Source organism: Anomaloglossus baeobatrachus, chromosome 4, assembly GCF_048569485.1.
Source record: "Anomaloglossus baeobatrachus isolate aAnoBae1 chromosome 4, aAnoBae1.hap1, whole genome shotgun sequence".
NCBI lineage: Eukaryota > Metazoa > Chordata > Amphibia > Anura > Aromobatidae > Anomaloglossus > Anomaloglossus baeobatrachus.
The window spans coordinates 33,398,651-33,409,990 of NC_134356.1; the positions used below are offsets into that span (position 1 = coordinate 33,398,651).

The 11,340-nt window shown below is 49.4% G+C and overlaps 2 protein-coding genes across 2 annotated transcripts in view; one reads left to right on the forward strand and one right to left on the reverse strand.

The window, feature by feature from the left end:
• Positions 1–1,953, reverse strand: part of PARVB (parvin beta) — a 78,150-nt gene extending 76,197 nt beyond the window's left edge. Inside the window, exon 1 of the mRNA XM_075344218.1 lies at positions 1,783–1,953. Coding sequence (XP_075200333.1) covers positions 1,783–1,897 — 115 coding nt within the window. The 5' untranslated portion in view covers positions 1,898–1,953. The remainder of the gene's footprint in view (positions 1–1,782) is intronic.
• Positions 1,954–5,805: 3,852 nt separating this feature from the next.
• YARS2 (tyrosyl-tRNA synthetase 2) lies at positions 5,806–9,879 on the forward strand. Its single transcript, XM_075342150.1, has 5 exons — positions 5,806–6,559; positions 7,891–8,058; positions 8,481–8,636; positions 9,263–9,433; positions 9,605–9,879. The coding sequence occupies exons 1-5, from the start codon at positions 5,838–5,840 to the stop codon at positions 9,762–9,764; spliced, it is 1,377 nt and encodes a 458-aa protein (XP_075198265.1). The 5' UTR covers positions 5,806–5,837; the 3' UTR covers positions 9,765–9,879.
• The last annotated feature ends 1,461 nt before the right edge of the window (positions 9,880–11,340 follow it).

The following is an 11,340-nucleotide window of genomic DNA, read 5'->3' on the forward strand; positions in this document are numbered from 1 at the left end:
CAATAGTAATATCTGTATATGAATGAGCGCAGGGTATATAAAGCTCATTAGACAATTTGTAAGCCCCCAAAATGTTGTGTTTTGGGCATCGTTGGCACTCCCAGTGCTGGGAGTACCAAAACGTCAATGAACTTTCCTCTCCTTCATCGCTGTCAGATCAGACTGGTCTCCGGATTCAGATTGATACCAGATAAGCAGCGAGTGCGATTAACTCTATCCTAACTGCCCAAAATGAGTGAAAATCAATACAGTCCACCCTTAAACCGTTACTCAGTCCATTAACCCATTACCATCTGCCCCAACACGACTCATTTCTGGCTCACCCTGCACCAGGGACCGGACAGGAATGGGTTAAAGAGGCTAACAAGTTTAAGTCTGGAAAGAAATGGGTTAAGCCGGGATAAAAATGCATTTACAATACTTCTTTATTTTATGTTATGGTTTAGGACAATTGGGCAAAAAAAGTGGGCACTGGAATGGGTTAAAAGGAACGATTTAGTGGATGGCAGGTTAGGAATGGGTTAAAGGGACTGACTGGGACCAGTCCAGTCCCTTTTTCACTGATCAAACCATTTAACCCTTTCCGGTCCCTCACTGTCGGTCCCTTTAACCCATTCCTCTCAGACAATACAGTGGTCAGCCCTGTTAACCTATTCCTGTCCAGTCCTGCACTAGTTAGTCCCTTTAACTCTATCCTGTCCTGACTTACTATTGATTTAATTTAACCCAATCCTCTCCAGCCCCCCTCTACTCGGCCCCCTTTGACAGAATCCTTTCTGGTTCCTTTAACCCATTCCTCTCCTACCCAACACTTGTAGGCCCCTTTAACACATTCCCGTCTGGTTCCTTTAACTAATACCTGTCCCTCATTACCCCGATCCTTTAACCCCTTCTAGTCTTATTCCTCACTACCCCATCCCTTTAACCCTTTGCTGTCTTATCCCTTACTAGTCGGTCCCTTTAACTCCTTCCAGTCTTATACCTCACTATGTTTAACCCTTTAACCCTTTCTATTATTATCCCTCACTACTCCATGTCTTTACCCCCTTCTAGTCTTATCCCTCACTACTCCATCCCTTTAACCCTTTCTATTATTATCCCTCACTACTCCATGTCTTTACCCCCTTCTAGTCTTATCCCTCACTACTCCATCCCTTTAACCCCTTCTAGTCTTATCCCTCACTACTCCATCCCTTTAACCCCTTCTAGTCTTATCCCTCACTACTCCATCCCTTTAACCCCTTCTAGTCTTATCCCTCACTACCCAATCCCTTTAACCCCTTCTAGTCTTATCCCTCACTACTCCATCCCTTTAACCCCTTCTAGTCTTATCCCTCACTACCCCATCCCTTAAACCCCTTCTAGTATTATCCCTCACTACCCCATCCCTTTAACCCCTTCTAGTCTTATCCCTCACTACTCCATCCCTTTAACCCCTTCTAGTCTTATCCCTCACTATTCCATCCCTTTAACCCCTTCTAGTCTTATCCCTCACTACCCAATCCCTTTAGCCCATTCCTGTCTTATTCCACACTAGTCAGTCCCTTTAACCCCTTCCAGTCTTATCCCTCACGATCCCATCCCATTAACCCCTTCCAGCTTTATCCCAATACCTTGTGTCCCTGTAGCCCACTCCATAAATCCCCCCAGCCCTTTTACCCTTTCCTGCCTGACACAGTTGCCCCCTTTACTCTTTGAGACTTGAATCACTTAACCCGTTCCCTCCTGCGTCCCAATCCTACACTGATTTATTAGTGTAACCCCCCCCCCCCCACTTCTCACCTTCTCTGGCTTTCTTCTTCCTCACCAGTGTGCCCCCCAGTTTGCCCAGGAAGGACTCATCTTTCTTCATCCTTTGGCTCTGCAGGGTGGGAGACCTGAGCGGGGTGGCTGACATGTTACCCCTGGATGAGAGGGAGAAAGTGAGGAGGGAGGATTGTCCTCATGTGATAAGAGACAGGAAGAGGATGTGGTGCACCACACACTTATCAGCCTCCAATGGCAGAGGCTGCAGGGCTGGGCAGGGAGGGCCCAAATTCATGTGGCCACTATGTGGCTATCACCTCTGCCACATTCCTGTGCTACAATGTAACAGGAGAGATCCAGCCTGGAACCTTGGTGTCAATCACCCCCAGTGTATCCAGTGCTCCATACAGAGGGGGCACTCAGGACCCCTGTCCTCATAAACGGTGGTACCCCCACACACACGTAGCACCTGTGCACATCTTTCTGCACCTATTTTGGCATGATGACCCCATTAGGCTTTGCAGGTTTTTCGTTCCATTGTAGGATCCATCAAATAAGGGAAACGGATGGACCCCAATACCTTATACCGGGGGCCACCATGGTGTCCATCACTCAGACAAAAAAGTACTGGACAGAGTGATATAATGGTGCACGGAGCGATGCTGGGACCTGACGCCATAATGGTGTCTATTAATGAATTCTAGACCTAATATTAGACTGTACTTCCTATTCTTCACATGGACATTGGCAGCAACACAATGAGTCAGACCCTATTTTAGTATAGAAGAGTTATCTGACACTAATCTGGACAAAAGGAGGAGGAGGTGAGCTGTGACATCACCTATTGTGAATGGTGGATCCTGTGTTATCTATTGTATATAGAGGTGTTATCAGTAATTGTACAAGAGGAGGACGGGGTGAGCTGATGAGTGATGGATCCTCTATTATCTACCATATATAGAGGTGTTATCAGTAATTGTACAGGAGGAGGAGGTGAGCTGTGACATCACCTATTGGGAATGATGGATCCTGGGTTATATATTGTATATAGAGGTGTTATCAGTCATTGTACAACAGGAGTAGAAAGTGAGCTGTGATACCTCCTATTGTGAATGGTGGATCCTGTGTAATCTGCTGTTTATAAAGGTGTTATCAGTCACTGTGTAGGAGGAGGTAAGCTGTGACATCACCTATTGTAAATGTTGACTCCTGTGTTATCTATTGTATTTAGAGGTGTTATTAGTCATTGTATAGGAGGAGGAGGTGAGCTGTGATATCACCTATTGTGAATGGTGGATCCTGTGTTATATACTGTATATTGAGGTGTCATCAGTCATTGTACAGGAGGGGGAGGAGGTGATCTGTGACATCACCTATTCTGAATGCTAGATCCAGTGTTATCTACTGTATAAAGAGGTGTTATCACTCATTGTTCATGAGGAGGTGAGCTGTGACACCATCTATTGTGAATGCTAGATCCTGTGTTATCTACTGTATATAGAGGTGTTATCAGAAATTGTACAGGAGGAGGAGGTGAGCTGTAATATCACCTATTGTGAATGGTGGATCCTGTATTATCTACTGTATATTGAGGTGTTATCAGTCATTGTACAGGAGGAGGTGAGCTGTGACATCACCTATTGTGAATGCTAGCTCCTGTGTTATCTACTGTATATAGAGGTGTTATCAGACATTGTACAGGAGGGGGAGGAGGTGAGCTGTGACATCACCTATTGTGAATGCTAGATCCTGTGTTATCTACTGTATATGGAGGTGTTATCAGACATTGTACAGGAGGGGGAGGAGGTGAGCTGTTACATCACATATTGTGAATGCTAGATCCTGTGTTATCTACTGTATATAGAGGTGTTATCAGACATTGTAAAAGAGGGGGGAGGTGAGCTGTGCTATCACCTATTGTGAATCCTAGATCCTGTCTTATCTACTGTATATAGAGGTGTTATCAGACATTGTAGAGGAGGAGGAGAAGGAGGTGTGCTGTGACATCACCTATTGTGAATGCTAGATCCTGTGTTATCTACTGTATATAGAGGTGTTATCAGACATTGTACATGAGGGGAGGAGGTGAGCTGTGACACCACCTATTGTGAATGGTGGATCCTGTGTTATCTACTGTATATTGAGGTGTTATCAGTCATTGTACAGGAGGGGGAGCAGGTGATCTGTGACATCACCTATTCTGAATGCTAGATCCAGTGCTATCTACTGTATAAAGAGGTGTTATCACTCATTGTTCATGAGGAGGACGAGGAGGTGAGCTGTGACACCACCTATTGTGAATGCTAGATCCTGTGTTATCTACTGTATATAGAGGTGTTATCAGACATTGTACAGGAGGGGGAGGAGGTGATCTGTGACATCACCTATTCTGAATGCTAGATCCAGTGCTATCTACTGTATAAAGAGGTGTTATCGGACATTGTACAGGAGGGAGACGAGGAGGTGAGCTGTGACACCATCTATTGTGAATGCTAGATCCTGTGTTATCTACTGTAGTATAAAGAGGTGTTATCGGACATTGTACAGGAGGGGGAGGAGGGGAGCAGATTTACAGTAAATCACTGTTATTACTCTCAATGGGAGCTGCATAAATGTAAATGTAGTGAGCGCCTCATAGTGGCCACAGTTATATGGCATTGTTTATGTGAGCGGTTTGGGAGGAGGGTGAGGTACAAAAAAGAGAAAAAATAAGGAAATATACACAGGATGTCCCTAACGTCTGGAAATCTCATTAACTAGAATTTAATAATAATTTTCTAGATAACTTGAGGTGTGTGATTGGTTTTCCAAAAATTGGGGGAAAACATTAGTTTCCCCGGAGGCTCTTGCGGTGTCCAGCGATGGCTCTGCTGTATGTGAATGGAGAGGTAACAGAATGTGCTGGGACCAGTCTTGCTCGATGAATGTGTCACTGGTGAGATCAGGGGCTGCCCCGAGCTGAAGGTGTGGGTGCAGGAGATCCTGAATGGCTCCAGCAGGAGGCGCCCCAGGACACTGGAAGACGCGGCCATGTGGGGTCTCCTCGTGCACCTCCCCACAGCCCCTAAATGAGGGAAATCCTATTGAAGACGTTATTTAATATTCCAAATTGAATAACATGTTATAATCAATGTCCTTTCTTGATAATATGTATTTTTGCCTCTGGGTCCAGACTTCAGGGACCACGACAGGACGAGGAAGACAAGATTTATTTTTGCTGGGATTTTTTTATGTTACTGTTCCTTTAATTTATAGATTTGTCCTTGTTTGCCACAGCAACTTATCACAGAGCAGCTTTTAAAGTGCTGCTAACAAATGAAAACCGAGGAACCAATCACAGCACAGCTTTTATAGTGCTCCTAACAGATGAAAGCTGAGTAACCAATCACAGAGCAGCTTTTATAGTGCTCCTAACAGATGAAAGCTGAGTAACCAATCACAGAGCAGCTTTTATAGTGCTCCTAACAGATGAAAGCTGAGTAACCAATCACAGCGCAGCTTTTATACTGCTCCTAACAGATGAAAGCTAAGCAGCCAATCACAGCACAGCTTTTATAGTGCTCCTAACAAATGAAACCTGACTATTGAGTAACCAATCAATGTGCAGCTTTTATAGAGCTCTTAAAAGATGAAAGCTGAGTAGCCAATCACAGCACAGCTTTTATAATGCTCCTAACAAATGAAAGCTGAGTATTGAGTAACCAATCACAGAGCAGCTTTTATAGAGTTCTTAAAAGATGAAAGCTGAGTAACCAATCACAGTACATCTTTCATAGCATGATTAACAAAAGAGTGAAAGTTGAGAAACCAATCACAGCGCAGCTTTTATAGTGCTCTTAAAAGCTTAAAGCTGAGTAACCAATCACAGCAAGCTTGAAAACAATGAAAGCTCAGTAACCAATCAGAGTAGATTTTGTGTTCTTAAAAGATGAAAGCTGAGTAACCAATCACAGTGTAGCTTTCATTTTTAGTGCGCTTGAAAGATAAAAGCTCCGAAATGATTGGTTGCTACAGGCAACTAACAAACTGATCATAACTCTGCCCTATCAGTCAGCTGACTCGTTTCCCATCAGCCACAGCGCTCGGACAAGATGGCGGCGCCCATTGGACACGCTCTTCGGTCGCTCCGCGGTCTTTCCCGGCCTCGTGTTCGCGGTCTGGCCAGTCTGACTGATCCGTTAGTGTCCGGGACACGTCGCGGCCTCTTTAAGGATGTGTTCCCGGCTGAGACCGCGAAGCTGCAGCTCCAGGAGCTCCTGTCCTCCGGCCCCCAGACCGTGTACTGCGGCTTTGACCCCACGGCGGACTCGCTGCATGTGGGGAACCTGCTGGCCGTGCTCGGGCTCCTGCACTTCCACCGCGCCGGGCACCACGTCATCGCTGTGGTCGGAGGGGCCACAGCTCTGATCGGGGACCCCAGCGGGCGGCAGCAGGAGCGGGAGGCGCTGAGCCCGGAGCGGGTGGCGGAGAACGTGAGGGGGATCCGGGACTCCCTGCACCGCATCTTCTCCAACCACGGCGGGGCCGGCGGGCGGGTGACGGTGCTGGACAACGCGGCCTGGTACCGGCAGCGCTCGGCCGTGGAGTTCCTGGGCTCGGTGGGCAGACACTTCCGGATGGGCACCCTGCTGAGCCGGCACAGTGTGCAGAGCCGGCTGCGCTCCCCCGAGGGCATGAGCCTGGCCGAGTTCAGCTACCAGGTGTTCCAGGCCTACGACTTCTACTACCTGCACCAGCGGGAGGGCTGCAAGATCCAGCTGGGGGGCACCGACCAACTGGGCAACCTGATGTCCGGGCACGACTTCATCCAGAGGTGCGGGCATCGGGGGGTTCTACCTGTACCCCTGCAAAAAGGGAGACACGGGGCGGGAAGAGGTGGTGTTACCGGGGCACCGACCAACTGGGCAACCTGATGTCCGGGCACGACTTCATCCAGAGGTGCGGGCACCGGGGGGCTCTACCTGTACCCCAGCAAATGGGGGACATGGGGCGGGAAGAGGTGGTGTTACCGGGGCACCGACCAACTGGGCAACCTGATGTCCGGGCACGACTTTATCCAGATGTGCGGGCGCCGGGGGCTCTACCTGTACCCCTGCAAATGGGGGACATGGGGCGGGAAGAGGTGGGATTACCGGGGCACCGACCAACTGGGCAACCTGATGTCCGGGCACGACTTCATCCAGAGGTGCGGGCATCGGGGGGCTCTACCTGTACCCCTGCAAATGGGGGACATGGGATGAGGATAAGGTGGGATTGCCGGGGCACCGACCAACTGGGCAACCTGATGTCCGGGCACAACTTCATACAGAGGTGCGGGCGCTGAGGAGCTGGCTGTACCTGTACCCCTGCAAATGGGGGATAAGGTGGGATTACCGGGCACCAACCAACTGGGCAACCTCCTGTCCGGGCACGACTTTATACAGAGGTGCGGACGCCGAGGGGCTCTACCTGTACCCCTGCAAATGGGGGACATGGGATGGGGATAAAGTGGGATTACCGGAGCACCGACCAATTGGGCAATCTGATGTCCGGGCACGATTACATGCAGAGGTGCTGGCACCGAGGGGCTCTACCTGTATCGCTGCAAATTGGGTCACATCCAATTCTGGCCAGTAGCACAGTATGTGGGGGCATTAGATACAGTGAGGCATAGGGAGACAGTGGAGCACTGTGCAGCTGGTTTTAGTGACACATTAGACATATTAGGATCAGTTTGCGGCCACCAACAAAAATTCTCCGCACTGTGATCCTAAACTTCATTCTCTGTTATCCTGTTGGAAACACCCAGATTGGGAGGGGAGGTGACCTCACACACAGGAGCAGATTCTACCCACTTTACTGCAGCTGTAATGTGAGCTAGTTCTACAGTAGCTACAGCAGGATTTCAGCGGCTGCTCCCCCTAGTGTTTAAGAGTGGAAAATAGCAAATTTTTAATTTTTTTTTATATTTTTCTCAATTAAAAACAAATAATTTTATTTAAAAACAACATTAACACTTTAGATTTTTTTTCAGTTATTGTAAAAAGATTTTTTTTTTTTTTTTTTTACGACACCTTCCCTTGAAAAGATAGATTTGGACCATTATCAATGGGGAAGGGGGTGGTCAGGATCGTACTTTGACCCTCATGCTTTACTTGTACACAGGACCACAGGAGAAGACGTGTTCGGGATTCTGTTGCCGCTCATCACGAGCACCACCGGGGATAAGCTGGGGAAGTCTGCCGGAAACGCCGTGTGGCTGAACAGAGAGCGGACGTCGCCGTTTGAGTTTTACCAATACTTTGTACGGCAGCCGGATGGCAACGTGGAGAGGTGATGTGTGGAAAAGCTTTATTTATAATCGGTTATCTGACATGAGAACACTTAGAGGGATTGTTCACTTCTGCGTCAGGAGATGAGTGGTGCTAATGACATCTTTGCACATCCCTCCGTGATATCTGCCGACCATGCAGGTGCCCTGGAAAGTATGTGTAGACAGTGTCATCGCATTGTGTTAAATGTAGATTACAAACCAGTTTTTGGAGAATGTTCTGCTTCAGTATGAGTATATGAATGATCGGAGAAAGGCAACATCTCAGATGAAACCTCAGCTGGACGCACATAGGTGTGAACGGAGCCTTAGTATACAGATATACACTACAGACTTGGATAGTCAGTCACAGTCCCCGCACGTCAGCGATGGATCCCCCTGTGTATTTATATGGTGGTATTCATATGGATTTGCTCTTTTTCAGGTTCCTAAAACTTTTCACTTTCCTCCCCCTCCCGGAAATTGGGCACATCATGGAACAACACGCCAAGGAGCCCGAGAAACGGATTCCCCAGAAGAGACTGGCAGCAGAGGTGACGAAGCTCGTCCACGGCAAAGAAGGACTGGAGTCAGCCAAGAGGTGAGGTGTCAGCCCGATCCTTGAAGCTTTGTATCGTAAATAGTGATGGGTGAGCACTACCATGCTCGGGTGCTCAGTACTCGTAACTAGTGATGAGCGGGCACTACCATGCTCAGGTGCTCGGTACTCATAACTAGTGATGAGCGGGCACTACCATGCTCAGGTGCTCGGTACTCATAACTAGTGATGAGCGGGCACTACCATGCTCGGGTGATCTGTACTCGTAACTAGTGATGAGCGGGCACTACCATGCTCAGGTGCTCAGTAATCGTAACTAGTGATGAGCGGGCACTACCATGCTCGGGTGCTCAGTACTCGTAACTAGTGATGAGCGGGCACTACCATGCTCGGGTGCTCAGTACTTGTAACTAGTGATGAGCGGGCACTACCATGCTCGGGTGCTCAGTACTTGTAACTAGTGATGAGCGGGCACTACCATGCTCAGGTGCTCAGTACTCGTAACTAGTGATGAGCGGGCACTACCATGCTCGGGTGCTCAGTACTAGTAACTAGTGATGAGTGGGCACTACCATGCTCGGGTGCTCAGTACTAGTAACTAGTGATGAGCATCCCTAGGCAGACTATTTCCACCATTGCATGGCTGTAATACCACCTTTCTCCACTAGGTGCACGCAGGCGCTGTATCACAGCAGCATTGACGCTCTGGCGGCCATGTCTGACCAAGAGTTGCAGGAAATTTTCCAGGGAGCCCCATTTGCTGAATTAATGCTGGAGCCTGGTACTAGGGCACTGGACGCCTGCCTGAAAGTGTCCGCCGTGCCAGAAGGTGTCCGGGGGTAGGTTTTGCAATCTTTACAAGTCAAAATGACCATTTGTGCCCCCTGTTGGTGGTGACGGTCACAAGAATGGAATCTGACCACTGGGCTGGTTGATATGGAGTTAGGCTGCCAAGTGCCAATTCCAGGCGGATGATGATCCTCCTTCACTAAATCTCCTTTACCCTTCAGCTTTGACATACTGAGCAGCGGAGGAGTTACCTTCAACCACACGAGAGTCACCAACCCAGACGAGGTCCTTGTGCTCGGCCAGCACATCCTCCGCAACGGACTGTCCCTCATCAAGGTCGGCAAGAAGAACGTCTACGTGGTGAAGTGGCTGTGCCTGTGATGGCAGCCGCCTGGTATTGAGGCGGGCGATACTCTCACTAAGTGAGAACAGCTCTGTAAATATGGGACAATGACTGAAGTATTTTAATAAATAACTGTATCAGTTGGGTATTGCACCATTTCTTGTGTCTTTTCTCTTCCTCTTTTAAAAGGAACCTGTCACCACTTTTTCGGCCTATAAGCTGCGGCCACCACCACCGGGCCCTTATATACAGCATTCTAACATGCTGTATATAAGAGCCCAGGCCAGGGGTATAACATAAACACTTTATAATACTCACCTAACAGTCGCGCTGTGGGCCTAATGGGCGTCTCCGGTGCCGGCGCCTCCCCTTTCGGCCAGCTCCTTCCTCCTTCTTCTTTCGGGCCCAGCTCCGTCCTCCTTCTTCTTTCGGGCCCAGCTCCGTCCTCCTTCTTCTTTCGGGCCCAGCTCCGTCCTCCTCCTTCTTTCGGGCCCAGCTCCGTCCTCCTCCTTCTTTCGGGCCCAGCTCCGTCCTCCTCCTTCTTTCGGGCCCAGCTCCGTCCTCCTCCTTCTTTCGGGCCCAGCTCCGTCCTCCTCCTTCTTTCGGGCCCAGCTCCGTCCTCCTCCTTCTTTCGGGCCCAGCTCCGTCCTCCTCCTTCTTTCGGGCCCAGCTCCGTCCTCCTCCTTCTTTCGGGCCCAGCTCCGTCCTCCTCCTTCTTTCGGGCCCAGCTCCGTCCTCCTCCTTCTTTCGGGCCCAGCTCCGTCCTCCTCCTTCTTTCGGGCCCAGCTCCGTCCTCCTCCTTCTTTCGGGCCCAGCTCCGTCCTCCTCCTTCTTTCGGGCCCAGCTCCGTCCTCCTCCTTCTTTCGGGCCCAGCTCCGTCCTCCTCCTTCTTTCGGGCCCAGCTCCGTCCTCCTCCTTCTTTCGGGCCCAGCTCCGTCCTCTTTCCTGGGTGCATGACGCGTCTACATCATACACACTCGCCGCTCCTGCGCAGGTGCACTACAATACTTTGATCTGCCCTGGTCAGGGCCTGAATGCCGGCGAGTGTGGATGACGTCAGACCCGTCCTGCACCGCGGCTAGAGAAGAATGGGAACAAAGATGGCCAAAAGAGGCAGCGCCAACACCAGAGACGCCCATAAGGCCCACCGCGCGAATGTTAGGTAAGTATTCTAAAGTGTTTGTTATACCCCCAGCCTGGGCTCTTATATGCAGCATATTAGAATGCTGTATATAAGACCCCGGTGGTGGTGGCCGCAGCTTATAGGGCAAAAAAGTGGTGACAGGGTCCCTTTAACATCTAAGCATTGGGCACACGTATAAACTCAGGTCCCCTGTAAATGTAACCAGCCGCATCTTATGAGCAATCTCAGGTGAGTGCCAAAACCAGCCATTGATAGGTAGAGGTCCTGAGATGCTTAGCAATTGCTCAAACTACTAAACTGAAGCGGTGATATACAGAAACCTGCGTATACACATTGTTTGAGTGATTTGGAAGGGGGGGGGGGGTCTGGGGGCATTTGACCCATGTCATACTATGTCCATCATGGGTCATCTACCTGCACGCAAAAAAAAAAGCCCCCACACAGCCCCAAATCCCAAAAAATTGAAAAAG

Excerpts from the sequence above, each read along its gene's own strand:
- YARS2 (XM_075342150.1), top strand. The coding sequence starts at position 5,838 with ATGGCGGCGCCCATTGGACACGCTCTTCGGTCGCTCCGCGGTCTTTCC. Across the intron at positions 6,560-7,890 it reads GGGCACGACTTCATCCAGAG|GACCACAGGAGAAGACGTGT; the intron begins GTGCGGGCATCG and ends ACTTGTACACAG. Across the intron at positions 9,434-9,604 it reads GTGCCAGAAGGTGTCCGGGG|CTTTGACATACTGAGCAGCG; the intron begins GTAGGTTTTGCA and ends TTTACCCTTCAG.